This window comes from Polistes fuscatus, unplaced genomic scaffold (assembly GCF_010416935.1).
Source record: "Polistes fuscatus isolate 324 unplaced genomic scaffold, CU_Pfus_HIC Scaffold1, whole genome shotgun sequence".
In the NCBI taxonomy this organism is placed as follows: Eukaryota; Metazoa; Arthropoda; class Insecta; order Hymenoptera; family Vespidae; genus Polistes; species Polistes fuscatus.
The window spans coordinates 1,236,415-1,253,976 of record NW_025112997.1 but is presented as its reverse complement, the minus strand read 5'-3'; the positions used below and the strand labels follow the sequence as shown (position 1 = coordinate 1,253,976).

At 28.6% G+C, this 17,562-nt stretch overlaps 4 protein-coding genes across 8 annotated transcripts; 1 reads left to right on the top strand and 3 right to left on the bottom strand.

Moving 5' to 3' along the window:
• Positions 1-1,022: 1,022 nt before the first annotated feature.
• On the bottom strand, positions 1,023-3,694 carry LOC122519565 (ubiquitin-conjugating enzyme E2Q-like protein 1). 3 transcript variants are annotated; one of them, XM_043639228.1, is made up of 5 exons: positions 3,465-3,694; positions 3,141-3,306; positions 2,470-2,768; positions 1,828-2,235; positions 1,023-1,428 (listed from the first exon to the last, which is right to left on the bottom strand). In XM_043639228.1, the coding sequence occupies exons 2-5, from the start codon at positions 3,169-3,171 to the stop codon at positions 1,300-1,302; spliced, it is 867 nt and encodes a 288-aa protein (XP_043495163.1). In that variant the 5' UTR covers positions 3,172-3,306; positions 3,465-3,694; the 3' UTR covers positions 1,023-1,299. The 3 variants fall into 3 exon arrangements, with proteins under 3 accessions (XP_043495163.1, XP_043495246.1, XP_043495085.1); XM_043639311.1 differs by lacking the exon at positions 3,465-3,694 and having other exon boundaries at positions 2,470-2,826; positions 3,141-3,416; XM_043639150.1 differs by lacking the exon at positions 3,465-3,694 and having other exon boundaries at positions 3,141-3,416.
• Positions 3,695-3,934: 240 nt separating this feature from the next.
• LOC122519501 (transmembrane protein 231-like) lies at positions 3,935-5,454 on the bottom strand. Its single transcript, XM_043639024.1, has 5 exons — positions 5,223-5,454; positions 4,982-5,145; positions 4,606-4,728; positions 4,323-4,530; positions 3,935-4,237 (listed from the first exon to the last, which is right to left on the bottom strand). The coding sequence occupies exons 1-5, from the start codon at positions 5,359-5,361 to the stop codon at positions 3,975-3,977; spliced, it is 897 nt and encodes a 298-aa protein (XP_043494959.1). The 5' UTR covers positions 5,362-5,454; the 3' UTR covers positions 3,935-3,974.
• Positions 5,455-5,861: 407 nt separating this feature from the next.
• Positions 5,862-10,220, top strand: LOC122519372 (transmembrane 9 superfamily member 2). 2 transcript variants are annotated; one of them, XM_043638812.1, is made up of 15 exons: positions 5,862-6,193; positions 6,504-6,571; positions 6,857-6,950; positions 7,040-7,175; positions 7,258-7,379; positions 7,476-7,602; positions 7,707-7,849; positions 7,958-8,134; positions 8,399-8,555; positions 8,709-8,886; positions 9,075-9,234; positions 9,321-9,472; positions 9,563-9,674; positions 9,761-9,932; positions 10,090-10,220. In XM_043638812.1, exons 1-15 carry the CDS (start codon positions 6,062-6,064, stop codon positions 10,155-10,157), a joined length of 1,998 nt encoding a protein of 665 aa, XP_043494747.1. In that variant the 5' UTR covers positions 5,862-6,061; the 3' UTR covers positions 10,158-10,220. The 2 variants fall into 2 exon arrangements, with proteins under 2 accessions (XP_043494747.1, XP_043494830.1); XM_043638895.1 differs by having other exon boundaries at positions 5,863-6,193; positions 8,411-8,555.
• A 2,068-nt stretch (positions 10,221-12,288) lies between these two features.
• LOC122519243 (apoptotic chromatin condensation inducer in the nucleus) lies at positions 12,289-17,357 on the bottom strand. Of its 2 annotated transcripts, none has more exons than XM_043638623.1 (10): positions 17,176-17,357; positions 15,153-16,503; positions 14,970-15,054; positions 14,766-14,882; positions 14,489-14,681; positions 14,161-14,369; positions 13,789-14,016; positions 13,468-13,725; positions 12,941-13,090; positions 12,289-12,336 (listed from the first exon to the last, which is right to left on the bottom strand). In XM_043638623.1, exons 1-9 carry the CDS (start codon positions 17,177-17,179, stop codon positions 12,971-12,973), a joined length of 2,565 nt encoding a protein of 854 aa, XP_043494558.1. In that variant the 5' UTR covers positions 17,180-17,357; the 3' UTR covers positions 12,289-12,336; positions 12,941-12,970. The 2 variants fall into 2 exon arrangements, with proteins under 2 accessions (XP_043494558.1, XP_043494638.1); XM_043638703.1 differs by having other exon boundaries at positions 14,161-14,366.
• Positions 17,358-17,562: the final 205 nt, after the last annotated feature.

Genomic DNA, 17,562 nt, shown 5'->3' with positions numbered 1-17,562 from the left:
ATGGCAAATTTATTGAATTTTTCTATGAAAATTCATTTTTCTTGGCACATATATTACTGTACATATTTATATAATCGTTTTGTTCCAACCAAACGTTTACTTGAAAAATTTATAGTGATATAATATATCCCGAAAAATTCTTTTTATTTTTACTATCATTCATTTTTAAAGAAGTTGAAACAATTTTTTCAAAGATTTATAATATGTATATATATATATATATATGTATGTATACATGTATGTGTATATATATATATGTATGTATACATGTATATATGTATATATATGTATGTATATATATAACAAAATTTTCTGTAATCTATGGATGCAGTATCAACAACAAAATCTATAAATACACATATTATCATTTATAATATTTTCTTAATAATATTCTTTTTAAATATTGGAAGAAATCGAAGATGAAAGTTTAATTCAAAGATTTCATTTAAATATAAATATTGTTTTAAATTGAGAGATTACGCAGAAAATGAATTAGAAACTTTTCTCTCTAATTATTTGCTACCGACATAGATATAGGAAAAAAAAACAATTAAAAAAAGACATATCAACGAATAACACATTATACATAATTATTATTTTCTTTTTTTTTTCTTTATATATATATATATTTTGTTTCAAATATATTTGTACGATCATTCTCTATAACTAAGAGACACATAAATAGAGAAATCCAAATGTAAAAACGAGATGATGATATTTAATAAGACTTGTACACGAAGAACATCGTACGTTTCCTCTAATTTCGTGTGAGAAAATATATATATAATATATTATCCGATAAATGTATATAAGTGCGTATATTCTTTTATCATACGATAAACATCATAATCATAATACGCTAGATGGATTTTTCAATCATGATCCAGCACGATAATAATTAAATACAACATTATACGATATTTCTTTTGCTAATGTTAAATGTTATTTACAAAAGATGCACCACCCTATTAACAAATTTTTATTCTCTTTTTTAAAAAAATAAATAAATAAATAAATAATTGTGCATCAAATATTTTGTCTATTATTTCAAACCAAAAATAAATAAATAAATAAATAAATAAAGAAATAAAAATTATCCTCCTCCACTAAATTTCGTCAACTTCATCTCCTACATAATATTTTCTCGAAAATATTTAAGCTCGAGAATTTTAAAATTGCGACTCATATATATAATATAGAAGAATTATTAGATAAATATAATAATTTCAACGTAAGAACGTTGACAAAGAGGATCGACTAAATGATTAAGATGATATTGATCAATCTGGATCATTAAGATCAGCCTTCCGCAAGAGGAGGCGTAACCCAACCATATTTCTCATGCGTTTTAACAAGATTTCGAAATGATTCTTCTGCAGATCGTCGATTAAATTCTTTGTTGGTCTTTAGTTTTCTTGCAACACGTCCCTACAAAAATTCAATTTATATTTAACATGTTCAACAAACATATATTTATAAAAATAATAAAAATAAATTAACACTTACAGAGAGAGAGAGAGAATAATAGAAAATTCAGAAAGAGAGTCGTGAAAATAAATGTACCAAGTCAAAAAATTATATATAAGTAATAATAGAGTCAAATAAATTATATAATCAATTTCAACGTGTTTAAAAAATTAATCAAAAAAAATCTCCAAAAAAACGAAATGAAATAATACCATGTATCTTATCAAGATATTAAAAGTTAAGTGCACGCACGCACGCACGCACGCACGCACACACACACACACACACACACACACACACACACGCGCGCGCGCGCGCGCGCGTGTGTGTGGTAAAGTGATACGTGGATTATTTTCTCACCTGTCCTTTAACGATACTAGCGGCGAACTGTGTGATAACAGCTTCGATAGTATATGCACTAGCCCATCCTCTAGGTGTTAAAAGTTCCATACAAATAGCCCCACCTTCCATGACAAATCCTTTCTCGATTCTCGGTGAGATAACTCTCATAAATGGTGGCGCGAAAGGAAAATTTTCTGGAAATACTACGTGAAGAAGTATATAAGGTATCTCGAGTTCTCGCATGTCGGCAGCTAACTCGCTTTCTGGATCGATTTTGTGAAGTCTCACGTGCCACTCAAAAAGATTGTCATTTACAAGCTCCGCGGTAAAAGTTGCATCTCGGCGGTGTTGGGTTTTTTGAATGTCGCTCAGTTCTTTCATCAAACGACGTAATCTTACTCCTTTTTCAGGAATTCCCATGTTACCCTAAAAATTTATTAATTAATTAATTATTTAATAATCATTAAATAATATATTTTTTCAATCAATTTTAAAATCTTCAATTAACACTTGCAATATAAAATGGATTATCTGTACAAAAGTAAAACACTCTGAAATATGTATAACAAAATAAAGTAAATATTCTTAGCTTCCTAAAAAGACTCTTAATCTTCACTCCTAATTCAAATATTTATATTATATTTGAATTAAAATGAATACCTGTGAGGAACTGGATGACTTCTTTGTTTTGAAAAAGCAACTACCATGTGCGGTATGACTGGTGCCTGGATTTTCAGGCATGGAACCATCAGACGGTGTAACAGCATCAGGCCGATGATGATGATGATGATGACGACCGAGTAATCGTCTCGAAGGTGAATTGGTTGTACCATCATTTCCACCTTCCTGTTCAGCAACAAGCTTCTCCGAAGATCGGAATAATTTTCGAAAAGCAGCAACTACTTTCTCTTTCGATCTCGTAGACATGATTCGCGCGTCACCGCGTTCTTCTTCGAATCCTTGAAATTTATTATCTCTATCTATCGTTGATTTAAAATATCTTATCCGATAATGGTCCTAAAAACAAATCTAAACTGATACAACAAATATATCACAACAAAGTAAAAATCTTTAAAACAATATTAGAAACAAAATAATTCAAAATTCTGTCAGAAATTGTAATTTAAAATCCGAGAATTAGTCGGAAATTAATATTTTTAATAAAATATAATTAACAGAATGACTCCTGCTTAAATTAATTAATTGTAAAGATGACTGTATACGTTAATTAGAAAACATCTGTCTAAAATAATAAAAATCTATTATGAGATACAATGATAATAAAATTAATTTCTAATTGTAAGATAAAAAATATCAAAAAAAGTAATTACCGTTTTCGATAATATTATCTTCGTGGAACATGATGTGCGTAACAATTGGTATCTATTTTCTTGCTCACTAAAAATCCATTTTTTCAAATGAATCGCCGGTGAAATTTGTCAAACAACATCTCTTCTTTGTAACGTTGGAATTACTCACTCACTCACTTTGTTCTCCCTATATGAAAGAGAGAAAGAGAAAAGATGAAAGAAAGAAATAAAGAAAGAAAGTGTGTAAGAGATGTAGATTATGCGGAGTAGTAAATAACGCTAACGTATAGGAATGATACTGACTGTCATGTATGTAAGTTGTATATATGTATGTATGTGACATACGTGATACAGCGCAGTCTCCACCCTCATTGAACAGAGTAGGACGCCTTGTTGAGATACGGATGAATGCTTGAAAGGGTTGACATAGTCGGTAATGCTGCTTCGTGCCAAAAGAAACGCCTTGACACCGACGACTCCCAATATCGATCCGCTTCGAGCGCACCTTCCCCTGTAAACAACGAAAAAACAATTGAAATATTTATTCGTTTTGTTATACATTCATTTGATTTTTTTATTTGTATGTGATACGTAAATCTTTTTTTAAATTTATTTATTGTGCATGCATGCATATATGTGTGTGTGTGTGTGCGCGCGCGCGCGTGCGTATGCGTGTACACACATATATATAGTTCGTTGTATGCAATACTTATTTTATAAAAATGATTATAAAACAAACGATTATTTTTTTTAAATTAATTAGTTACTTTCACAATGCTATTAATATAATTTTGTTGAATGTATATACGAATATATGTGTTTAATATTAAACATTGTTATCTTTATTATGTTTTACTATTTAGTTTTCCACGGCACTACAATATACGAGTTTAAATATCGATTAGAGAATAAAAATGTTAGAATGTAATTAATTAGATAAACGAATACAATAAAGCATGATATATACTGTATCCATGCCCATTTAAATTCTTCCCACAAATTAGGTTGGTAATATAGTAAATGATCTTTATAATGTAATTCTCCTTGAATCGTTATCATATCTTCTTTGGAAAATCCTGATTGAGTAATTACATGGCTATTGGTAATCTCAGCTGAAACTAAGTAATTAAATTACAAAAATAAAACAAATTAGTCGAAATAGTTTTGTAATTTTTAATATTAAAATTGAAATATTATGCTTACACTTTTTATTAACGTTTTGAGATACCAATTGCAACAATGATCGGTCTGTTAATTCAATGCTATGATTATATATCTCGTACAAATGATCGCTGTGAATTATGCTTCTCTGCTTCAATTCCAAATCTGCGATAAAATGAATCTTCTGTTCGTCTTGGTTCAACGTATGATCAAATATTGCAAACGATTGAATGGAGCTTTCGAAGAGTTGCTATTGAAGATAAAATAATATTTATCGGAAACATTGATATATAATTAAATATATATAACTCGATCAATGTCTTACTTTCAGATTAAAATCAAAAAATAAAAAGAGCTTAATATTTTTGATAGGTGAATCCGTATAAAATTGTGCTTCGAATTTTAATATATCTTTTTTCCCATCATTATTGGTATCTATTTCTCGTACCTTGGCAAAAAAACAATTATATATATCCTACCATAATTATAAATATGTGATACAGTGGGTACAAACAAATTGGACACTGAACAGTTCACAGGATATATATAAGAAGAAAAAGTACTGTGTCTTAAATTTATGTGGTTGATCGATTAATGAAGAGATTGGTTAGCAAACATCATCTTTGAATAGATTATGTTCGTTAACTGATCACCCACATCACAAAAATATATGAATTTATAAAAATATTATTAAAAGAAACCTTTATAATTAAACAATCATCGGAAATCTTATTTTCTTTGTAGCTAGTAAAGGTAGAACAAACTATTGGAGCCATTTCTATGCCTCTCTCCATTAATAATAAATATTTGTATTGAAAAGATACATCTGGCATTTCTGAATTAATTTTTGTTTTTATCCAAAATCCTAAAAATATACTAATTGTGATATATTTTCCAATGTTGATATTACAATCAAATAAAAATAACAATAAATATTAATACCTCCTGCATTAAACATTAAAAATAATGGAGTAATTATTGACATTATAACAAATAATAACACAATCAGAGAACTTAAAGAACATATTCTAGCTTTATATTTATAATAAATAGAACTTGAAAATATTTCAATCGCAGTCATGTCTAGGTACGTAGTTTATTCTGTTAATGTTTATTCGTTGCTTTGGTAACAACCATTAATGTGAGTTCAGTCATTACATGACAGACGCCGCCATCTTATATTATGAATACCTAAAGTCAACTTAATAACTTTATTACTAGGAATTTAAAACAAAACTTTAATTATTATTAATTTTCAATGATATTAATTTATATATATATATATATATATATATATATATATATATATAAATTTATTAATTTTAATATATTTTTAATAATTACATTAACTCAATTTGTTCTTTCGCAAAAAATATAGTTTTTATTTTTCATTATTATTATTATTATTCAAATAATTATTTAATGGTTTAAATATATTTGCATAATTGAAAAGAAATGTATTTAAACAGAATTATCGATTTAGTTTGATTAATATCATTGAAAAACTTAATCGCGAATAAGTCGATATATACTGGCGGGAAATTTAAATGACGGTTAGTTCGATAAAATTTTCTTAGATCGTATATGAGTGCATGACGTGTCATGGCACCTTTCGAGGTCTAATGTTCTTTGCGATATAACGTTCCATGCTATTAACAAACGTGTGTAACAGAGTTACAGGACGAAAATTGTTATGAAGTTATGTGACTAATCATCTGATGTAGTATACAATATACGTTTTTAGTAGACAATAGATACTTTACATTAAAAGTTTACGAATAATGGCGAGAATATTATCGATATGGGTATTGTGTACGCTCCTATGCGTAGTTAATGATATATCAGCATTTTATTTGCCCGGTTTAGCACCAGTCAATTTTTGTAAAAGCGGAGATTCTTCGAAAAATTGTAAGGTATAAGAACTTGCATTTATTTATCCTATTAATCGTATTAATAACAATATTAAACATTTTTTTTTTAGAATATTTGGTTAAGATCATCAATTTGCGTTTCAAAATTCTACTTTATTTTAATGTTAAATATCTTATCTTTTTGATAGATAGAATGATATTTCCTGGTATTTGTAATGCTTATGTGATAATAGAAATAAATTTAAATAAATAATATGTATATTCCAGAGATTTGTTTTATCAATTAATACTATTGTCATTTTTTTCAATTATAACAATAATAATATTCTAAAATATTTGTTCTTTCTTTCAGTCTGAAATTCAATTATATGTTAATCGTCTAAATACCGAAAAATATGTCATACCTTACGAATACAATCGGTAAGTAAAATAAAGTCATTTTATTTTTAATTAAATTTTTTAAATATTATACAGGGTGTCTGAGGTTTTTCCAGCCTCTATACAACTTTTTATTGAAGCTTTAGATGATTTATGTTTGTATAACATTTTTTCTTATTTTTGTGCAAAGAATACACTGACACTGTTTGATCGGAAAGACATCAGACATTCTGTATATTACTGTCAACTATTTAAATAAATTTCAAAACAATCTCTTTTTTATTTATATCCTATCATTTTAATAATAATAAAATTGTCTTCATTTAGTTTTGACTTTTGTACTGCGGAAAAAAAAGAATCACCGGTTGAAAATTTAGGGCAAGTTGTATTCGGAGAACGAATTCGTCCTTCTCCATACAAGGTAAACTAATAACTTCAATTATTTTTTATATTACAATAAATATAATATTTGATATAATATATAAATATATATATATTTTTTTTTTCTAGTTGGAATTCTTAAGACAAGAAACATGTAAAGTTGCTTGCACAAAAACGTATAAAGGAAAAGAGGAAGCTTCAGAACAAAAGTTGCAATTTCTTAGAAAAGGAATTGCGCTTAATTATCAACATCATTGGATCATCGGTAAATAATCCGATAAGTTCATTATTATTAATATTATTATACTTATAATCTGTTATTCTTACTTTGATTTTTTGTTTGATAGATAATATGCCAGTCACGTGGTGTTATCAAATACAAGATGAAAAGCAATATTGTAGTACTGGTTTTCCAATGGGCTGTTTTACACGGGAACCTCTTTCAGCACAGGATACCTGCAGCATTAATGTATGCATTATTAAATATAATAACATTCCAAAACATTTCTTTGGTAATTTTTATAGTACTTTAATACTTTAATATTTTGGATAATTCTGTTATTAGGGTTTATATAGCAAAACAGGAAAAGCATACTTTATATTCAACCACGTCGATCTTAACATAACATATCACAGTGGAGTCAAAGAAGAATGGGGAACGAGTTTCAAAGAGAATGGTGGTCGCATTATCTGTAAGCATTTAATAATATCTTTGTTAATATAGTACAGTATAATGTTAACGAAAAATAATTTTGTTATCGTAAATAAAAATGAAATATTTTAATTTTCTTTATAGCCGTAAAAGTAACTCCTCGTAGTATCAAACATACCAGTAACAACCCAAATTGTGATAGCAAAACATCTCCTATGGAAATACCCGAAGATCTTCCTGCTGGTAAAACATTGGATATAACATATACGTATTCCGTAAGATTTTCGGTAAGTTTTCTTAATTACATTTATTATAGTGAAAAGAAAAAAAAATAATAATACTAAGCGATTATTAATTATGTTATTACTATTTTTTGTATAATGATAAAATTACAGCAAGATAATACAATCAAATGGTCATCCAGATGGGATTATATATTGGAATCAATGCCACATACAAATATACAGTGGTTCAGTATCTTGAATTCATTAATTATTGTCCTATTCTTATCTGGAATGGTGGCAATGATTATGTTCCGCACATTGCACAAGGATATCGTGAGATATAATCAGGTATACACGCATACATACAACATTGTTACAATAAGATACACTAGAACAATGTATCTTTAAGTTTTTCAAATATTATTATTGGCTTTGCGTTAATATGATTGTTACGATTCACTTCCCTGGTAAACCTTCACTTTGTTTTACTTCTTATTTTGTCTATTTTTCTTTCTTTTTAATTTAAAAATGTTTTTAAAATGAAGAGTTATTCCAAGATAATATTTTTGTACAACATTATGATATCTTTACGTTTATGTTACGATAATGCAGGCCTACTTCCAGATAGAGTCAGGAGAGGATGCCCAGGAAGAATTTGGATGGAAACTCGTACACGGTGATGTCTTCCGACCGCCACGTAAAGGAATGTTACTTTCAGTATTACTTGGATCTGGTATACAAGTATTTTTCATGACCCTTGTCACGCTAGGTGAGAAAAATGATATATAATTTAATATAACATTAAATTACTTTAAAATGTTCGTTCATATTATTTTGAAATATACAAAATAATACTATTTTTCAATTCCTTTGCTTTTATAAAAATTATAACGAGCTATTGTATTGTTCCAATTGATTACAGCGTTTGCTTGTTTGGGTTTTTTGTCTCCTGCTAATAGAGGAGCATTAATGACGTGTGCAATGGTATTGTATGTATGCCTTGGAACAACAGCTGGTTATACATCTGCTAGAATTTATAAGAGTTTCGGCGGTGAAAAATGGAAATCCAATGTATTGCTTACGTCAATGCTGAGTCCTGGGTAAAATAATGATACTATATCCGTAAAAACATAATGTCTTACATAAACATTTTATAATTGATTTATAAAATGATATATGTGGAGTCTTCATATTCTGCTATTCTAACTTATATTTAATAATTCCTTTATAATATTCTACCTCTTTTATATATTTCTTTTCATATATTTTTCCTTTATTATTATTTCAGGATTGTCTTCGGTTTATTTTTTATAATGAACTTAATATTTTGGGTAAAAGGAAGTTCAGCAGCTGTACCATTTAGTACTCTTATCGCCCTTTTAGCATTATGGTTTGGTGTATCAGTTCCATTAACATTTATCGGAGCTTACTTTGGATTTAAGAAAAGGGTAAATGCATATACATGTGTACATTGTATGTAAATTTAAAAATTCAAACAAATATATGTTACTTAATGAATAATTTATTATTCCAGTCATTGGAACATCCAGTAAGAACTAATCAAATACCAAGACAAATACCAGAACAAAGTTTTTATACGCAACCAATACCTGGTGTAATAATGGGCGGTGTATTACCTTTTGGGTGTATATTTATTCAATTATTTTTCATTCTTAACTCGCTTTGGTAATTAATATTATACAACTATATTTTATTATTTAATTAATTATCCAAATAATATAATTCGTGTAAAATATTTATATATTTTTTTTTCAGGTCTAGCCAAGTATATTACATGTTCGGATTTCTTTTCCTAGTATTTTTAATACTTGTGATTACGTGTTCTGAAACTACAATCTTATTGTGTTATTTTCATCTTTGTGCAGAGGTAATATTATTGAAAAGTTTATTTTTATTTTTTCATCTTTAATATTTTTATCTACTATATAATAAAAATTGTATTTATTTATATAGGATTATCATTGGTGGTGGCGCAGCTTTTTAACGTCAGGATTTACAGCCTTTTACTTGTTAATTTATTGCGTACATTTTTTCATGACAAAATTAGATATCGAAGATGCCACATCCACGTTCCTTTATTTTGGATATACTCTAATTATGGTCTATCTATTCTTCCTTCTAACAGGTAAATAATATTTATTAAAAATATATATATATATATTATTATTATTATTATTATTATTATTATTATTATTATTATTATTATTATTATTATTATTATACAATAAGAAAAAATGATTGAATATTTTAATAATGAGAATAATAACATTTAAATGTTATAGGTTCAATTGGTTTCTTTGCTTGCTTTTGGTTTGTGCGTAAAATCTACAGTGTGGTAAAAGTTGACTAATTAGACAGTTAAATAACCAAAAGTATAAATATTAAAAAATAACCGTGGTACAACAAGATGAAAGGAATGAGTAAAAAAAAATGTTCGATAGTACAATGATCATTTGTTATATGCGTATATATAACTTATGTTCAATTTATTCTCGAATCCTTTTAATTCAAATATTATTGTGAAAAATAATAACATATTTTCTTTTTAACAATAATATTTGATTAAAGATTTAAAACTTTTGAACAATTTCATAAGATAATCCTAGTTAGCTGTGAAACTATTCGAAGAATAATAAACATCGACTATCGATCATTCTTAAGAAATTTTATACGATTAATATTTGGATGCGAGCAAACTTGCTGCACGCACACCGCGCTCTGTATGGGCGTACGGAAATAATAATATATTATTACGATGATATTGTATTTAAAAATTATATTTTTGTTTCTTTTTTTTTTTAATGTCATATTAATTAATTTATCCAAACATTTATTGCCTGCGAAGAGAACGTTCATCTACAAATATTTGGCCTACAGAAAACTAAGAAACAAAGTTTAAATATATAGGTACCACCGTTCCGTGAAAAAAAACACATTGTACTCTTCAATTTATTATAATATTAATATCATTAGAATGATTTTTATTTTAGTTGCTATAAATATCAACAAACAAAATATAATATTAATTTTACTTAAATATTTAACTTTGAAGAGAGAAACATCTTATTTTAGTTTCAAAAATAAGATGAAAAATATTCATATTTTTCTAAATTTCAATCCCAAGTTTAACGTTAAAAATATTGGAAAAGTTGTTTTAATTACAAAAAAAAAAGTAAGAAAAATTGTAAACGATTAATTTAATTGACGTATTATAAAATCGTGATCAATGAAAATTTATTTCTAATTAACAGTATTTTTAATTTGAAAATATTTTCTTAGCGTAATCGATATGCACATTGTAACAACAATTTTGTAAATTAAAAAGCCATTTAAATATTAGTATTAATGATGTTATTGATATGAATAAAGATATCAAATAAGTTTATGTACATATTCCGTTGAAACCGGACAAAATAACAAATGAACTTTTTTGATGTTAATAGCAGTAGAAGAAGCATATAATAAATATACGTGAATACATACATACGTGTGTATTATATATATTTAAATATATGTTTTTAAATTAAAGTAAAAAAAAAGAAAAAAATGGAATTAATTAATAATTAAAAAAAGCAAATGTATGACTTTCTGAACACATGTATATTTTGTAAAGTATTACTTGTTTATATTTTCATCTACAGGTAAATAACAATCTCCCAATTGGTATACTGTAAAAAGTAAGCGGTAAACGTACTTCATATCCTACCGTGTTTTACATTTATTGATAATTTTACACATGTCATATTTATGGAATATTGAATATTATTATTATTAATATTATATATATACAACGTGTGTGTGTGTTCTTCCTGCACGACTATCCAGGAGCAGGTAGATAAACAACACTAGCGTATTTTCACGATCTCTATTATCACATTTTAGAGTGATAGGGTCATAATTTTCTTTTTATCCATTAACTTTCGAGTTTAAAGTTAAGGCGAACAAAAATATTCGATATTAAGAAAAGAAATTCTTTTTTCTTTTGTTTTATTTTGTTACACATGTCTTGCATCTGCTTTTCCCACATTCACATATTTCAAATGATTTTCATTGTTGTGATTAGTTTATTGCTATTCGCGCTTTGCTTAAACGGTTGACTAAAGTTTCATTTCGTTTCATAGTAAAAGAGAAAACGAATAACTCAATTCAACATTACGCTTTCACTAATACAATGTCCTTTTCCTTACTCGACCGATAGAGTTATTTATTTGTTTACTCTCTTTCTCTCTCCCTTTCCCTCTCTTTCTTTTTTTCTCTTTTCTTCTTTTTTTTTTTATTTTCTCTCAAACGTTTCCCACGTTGTAAGTGTATGCATACATTAACTCGTGATGTACGATACATCATCGAGTAAATAACAGAGTTTTTTTTTTTTTTTAATCGCAGCGTAATTTTTTATAGACGATGCAAATTTTGCAGAGAAAATTGATGTAGTGCCTGTCCCGTACAGATGATCAAAACACAGTGCGCCACACCCTATTGAATTTGTTCTATTGTTACCGCCACTCTGTCGAATAGTTAATGTTGTTGACCTGTAAGAAGTAAGGTTTAATGCTCAAAGCGTGAGGGTGGTGGTCAGAGAACGGAGGAAATGATGATGGAGCGTCACCATGCAAAAGGAAAAATTTTTCCGCACTGTCCGTAAAAAGTTAATCATCAAAAATGAACAATTATTAATCATCCTTGGCTAACTAGAAAAAAAAAAAAATAATAAAAATAGAATATACAAACAGAAAAGAAACCAAGATTTATACATACATACATATATACATACATATATATATATATATATATATATATATATATATATGTAGCAAAAGTTTGTTTTCAATTACAAAATTTAACAAATATTAAAACCCTAACCGCGGAATAAAAGCATCATATCAATAGAGATATAAATATTTTGGAAACAAATAAAACAGAACGTGAAACTTAATCAAACAAAAGCGACAGAATAAAGAATGTTAAATAATTGATGAATATGTCAATTGTCAGATGTTGCAACAAAAAAAAAAGAAAAGATTTATTTTTTTTCTTCTCTCTGTCGATAATTGCGAATAGGTTTTTTTCTCCGCGTGTAAGAAGAATCCGTCTGAGTCTGTTATTTTGTTGTTGTTTACGTCAGGAAAAAGGTACGTTTATCGGAAGTGGCGATCTGCAAATTTTCTATTTTCTTGGACTACGACGACGACGGCTGTCTCTGCTTCTTTCAGTACGTCTCATCTCTTCTAGTCTGCGTGCGTGCTCTGCCATATGCTGTCTTCGCATTTCTTCCTTTACTACTATCTGCGTTCATAGAATATGAACACACAATATTATAACATTGAATTAAAACTATTAATTTAAGGTTCTTCTGTATTAACGGTTAAATTGTATTTTTTCTTTTTTTATATATAGTCAAATTAATAATTGTTCAAGAAAAAACTAAAGGAAAAAAGAGAGAGAGAGAGAAGGAGGGGGAGAGAGGGAGAAAGAGAATGACAGAAAACATTGACATTGACGTTACTAAAATGTAAAATTTTTACTTGTTAAATTATAAGGAGATTTTATATTAGAAGAACCTTATTCTCTGGTAACTTTTATTATTTCATTTGATAATTTCAATAAATAAATAAATAAATAGAAAAATGCCCATTTTAATGTATAAAAAATAAAAAATTTACCTGTTCGTTCGTAAGTGGTAGCCAATATATGCACGGTGTTGCTTTAGTTTTTCTAAAAAGATCGTCTAAAAGTTTAGCCGGAGGTGGATCGTCTTCCTTTTTTTTGAATTTTCTTGCAGGAGCTGGAAGATGTGCTTCCAATGCCGGACTCCGACTTCTTCTTCTTTTCTTATCTTGTTCTTTCTTGTCACGTTCTTTTTCTTTGACGTGTTGTTGACCATCCTCCTTACCTAAATCCCATTCTCTAACAACGACGACCTGGATTCAAAATAGTTTATGTATTATTATCATTTATATTTATTTTAATAATTCGGTAAATACCTTAGCCGAGTTAGTTCTTTCCTCGCGATTCCAATCTTGTTGCCAGGATTCTGTCGTCAATAGCTGTTCCGTCTTACGGGAAACAGGTTGATCTTTAGATGATTCTCTTGCCATTTCCATATCATCCTTGGTGGCGTATTCAACGTGTAGTCTTTTCGGATTTGACACAGGCCAAGAAATACCATGCAATGCTTGCCTTGTTTCAAATGCTTGATCTTCATTAGCATACTAAACAAAAATGATAATAATAAATATTTAAAAAATAAATATATATATTTATATATGTACAAATTCAAATAAAATGATATTTGAGAGAACATAAGAATATTAAATTTTTTATCTAATTTTACATTAAAATAACTTATAACAAACCTCAACGAAACATTTGGATTTAATTCTGTCCATCCAGAATCCATTTTCAACAATAGTACCGGTACGTGAAAGTAATTCTTTTATTTGATTCAATGTAAATGGACGAACCAAATTTTTGATCAAAAGAATATTTGTAGGCTTCGTCGCTGGTGGACTAGGTGATTTCACGTGCGAAGGTTCTTTCATAATAGAAATCTTCCGCCTTGCTGCTATTAAATTACAAAATATAAAAGACAATCAATTAATCATTTAAAACAATATATATGAGAGATTTTGTTATTAAATAATTATATAAATTATTTCTAAAAATAAGCATGATTGTATATACCTATATGATTTTCAATTTGTAAATCCCCTTTTTTCGCAGCACCATTCTTCTGTGCAAGAATATCTTTAGATTTTGGATCATTAATATCCTCGTCAAACCATTTTCCATTTCCCTTTTGATCTCTTTCATCGTCGTCATCCTTCGATAAACGTACTTCATTGATGGATAATGGTTTTGCTCCTGGCACTAATGCCTATTAAACGCAAATAATATTAACAAAATTATTATCTACAATTTATATATGTTATATTAAAAATTTTATAATAGTTGATATTACCTTAAGGGAATCTGTTGAGATAGAAAAAGAAGGCACCGAATCTGTAGATAACGCCGTTCCCCATCTCCGTTTTCTTGGTACGGATTTAAACTCATTATCTTCGTTACTATGATTTTCCTAGAGGAAAAAAGAAAATTTATATTATTTAGATCCAGATTTGATTTAAAAGTAAAATTGATAATATATCACAGAATCATATTATACCTTCTGATTATTAGACTCGCTATTAGCATTTGGATCGGTATCCTCACTTTTTGCATCAGTTTTGTCAACTAATATTCGTGACGTACTAAAAAATAACATATTTAAATATAAGATTATTAATCAATTGTATTAAATAATAAATTATCTTATTTATGGAAAAATATATAATAGAATAATATTTACAATGATCTTTTCAAATTAACTTTAGCAGGTTTCTGAGTTGATGCCTGAACGTTAGTCGAGGGAACGTGGTCCTGCTTTTCGGTTTCATTCTGAGCTTTTGTTGATTTGTTTATTTCGGAATGTTCAACTTCTATATTTAAATTGTTTAATGAAGGATTAGATTTAGATTCTGGAGATGTTGGTTGATCTTTTTCCTTAGATTCATCCGTTGTTGTATTAGATTTCTTATCACGAGTAAACGATTGTTCAAATTTATTATCGACAGGCTGTTCATCTTCGGAATCAGGCGTTTCAGAATTAGAAGAATCTCTATATTTATTTCTATGCTTTCTACGACTAGCACGCAATGCTGTTCTATTGCTACTGCAATCTATTTTAGTATGTTTCTCATCATTAGACTCAGACGACGAATCTGATTTCTGAATTTTTTCTTTGTCGTCATGTTCTTCGTCATCGGTATTAGTATGCATTTCTTTGGATGCATTTTCCGAGCTCGTTTCTTTCTCAAATACTTCTGTTGATTTCTGGTCAGTTGTTTCTTCAGGTTGGTCTTCCTTAGGAATATCAGGGACTAGTTCCTCTGATACACGATCGCCGTTAGAAGAATTAGTAGTAGCTGGAGTGGTTGTACTAGTTGGCTTACTGGGCTCGCTATGAAGATTTTGGTTGGAACAACTAGCCTCATTTGAATCACCTTGTTGATCTATGTTTGGTTTATCGTCAGACAAGTTGGCTGAAGTGGTTTCAGGCAGGAGCTCCTTGCTATCACTTACCTCTTCGTTGGAGTCCTGACCTGGGTATGAAGAGGAGGGATCATACGGCTGTTCAATGCCACTGGACATTCTTGTACAAGATACCAGCTGCTCGTCTGCCGAGTCAACCTCCCCTGCACCTCCCTCACCACTTTCTTGCCACTTGTTAGACTTTTTCCTACTCAACGATGCTTCAGATGATGCCTCCGATATATTCCTCTGTCTGCATAACTTCAATTTTTGTATTTCCCCAGGAGATGCGTCAGCTCTTGCCACTTTCCATACAGAATCACCATTATTCTCCTCCTCTGCCTCAGGTGATTGCACTTTTATGTTTCCTTCCGTGGAAGATACTTTCTCTTCATGGCTATCCGATACCTGCTCTAATTCTTTATTTTGAATACGCGTCTGTACTGGAGACTTTTCATTTTCATTAATACAACTGGGAACAACTGTAGTAGCTGCTTCTATGTTATCTTTCTCAGGTGATGTTGATGGTGAACGTTTTCCACGCCTGCGAGTTGATTTTCTTGTCGGTTTTTCTACTTTTTTTTCTGGTGTCGCTTTAGCTTTATTTCTTTCACTCTTGCGCCTCATGCCTAAAATATATTAATACATATATTATTATACAAGAATAAATGTATATAATGCATGTACATATCGATTTTTACATCCTTACTTTATATTACAAAAGTTTATTCATATATTACAACTTCAAACAATACACATCAATTAATTATATGTAAAACAATAATGCATAAATTTTAAGTTAAATTAAAATATTATGTCACGGAAGGTCATATATTCATTTTTGTTATTAAATCTTAGTCATTCCATAAATAATGTTTAACATGAACACCAACATATCAATTTTAATATGATAAATAGAAGAAATAATATTAATGCATTGCATGTTATACCATAATATATAAAATTAATTAGAATTTTTCTAATGCCTTACATTATTGAAATAATAATAATAATGATGGTATAAGAAAAATGTATTCATACTTTTTTTCAAATCTCACCTTTTATAATGTAGAAATTGAATAAGATTTTTTACGCAACGAAAATAGTTTTTTTCTCCGTGCAAAAGAAAAAAAATTTCATAGCATAATTTTACGAAAAATTAATCGACGATAGTCGTCCCTATCAAATATTAGACAACGGGTTTGCATTTAAATGATTAGCGTTAGCAAGCGAGGGCAGTTTGTGGTTATCTAAGAATTAGCGGGAGCATTTTTGGATACTGGTAGGCAATCAAAACTTACTCATAAGTGTATCCCGTCCGCGGGTAATGCTTCTGCGAAAATTTAAAGTCCCTTTCAAGAACTTCACTGAATATAAATATTACGCTTCAACAGAAACAACGATCCCAATGACGCTATTAACATTCGGTCGAGCTACCGTACTCGCTCGATTAACCATAAACTTTATTAATTACATAAAATAGAAACTTCATGTTAAATTTTTTACGTTTTGGAGTGACCTCGTCGGAAATTATTGGTACTGTTATTGCCAATAATGTGACGTCACGTGATTCTTACGGTCGGTAAAAAGTTACCGACTAAGAAATACATGTAATACTCATATGATAATAATTATTATGTATAATTTATATGTTTTTATAAAATATTATTATATATAAATATTTTCTA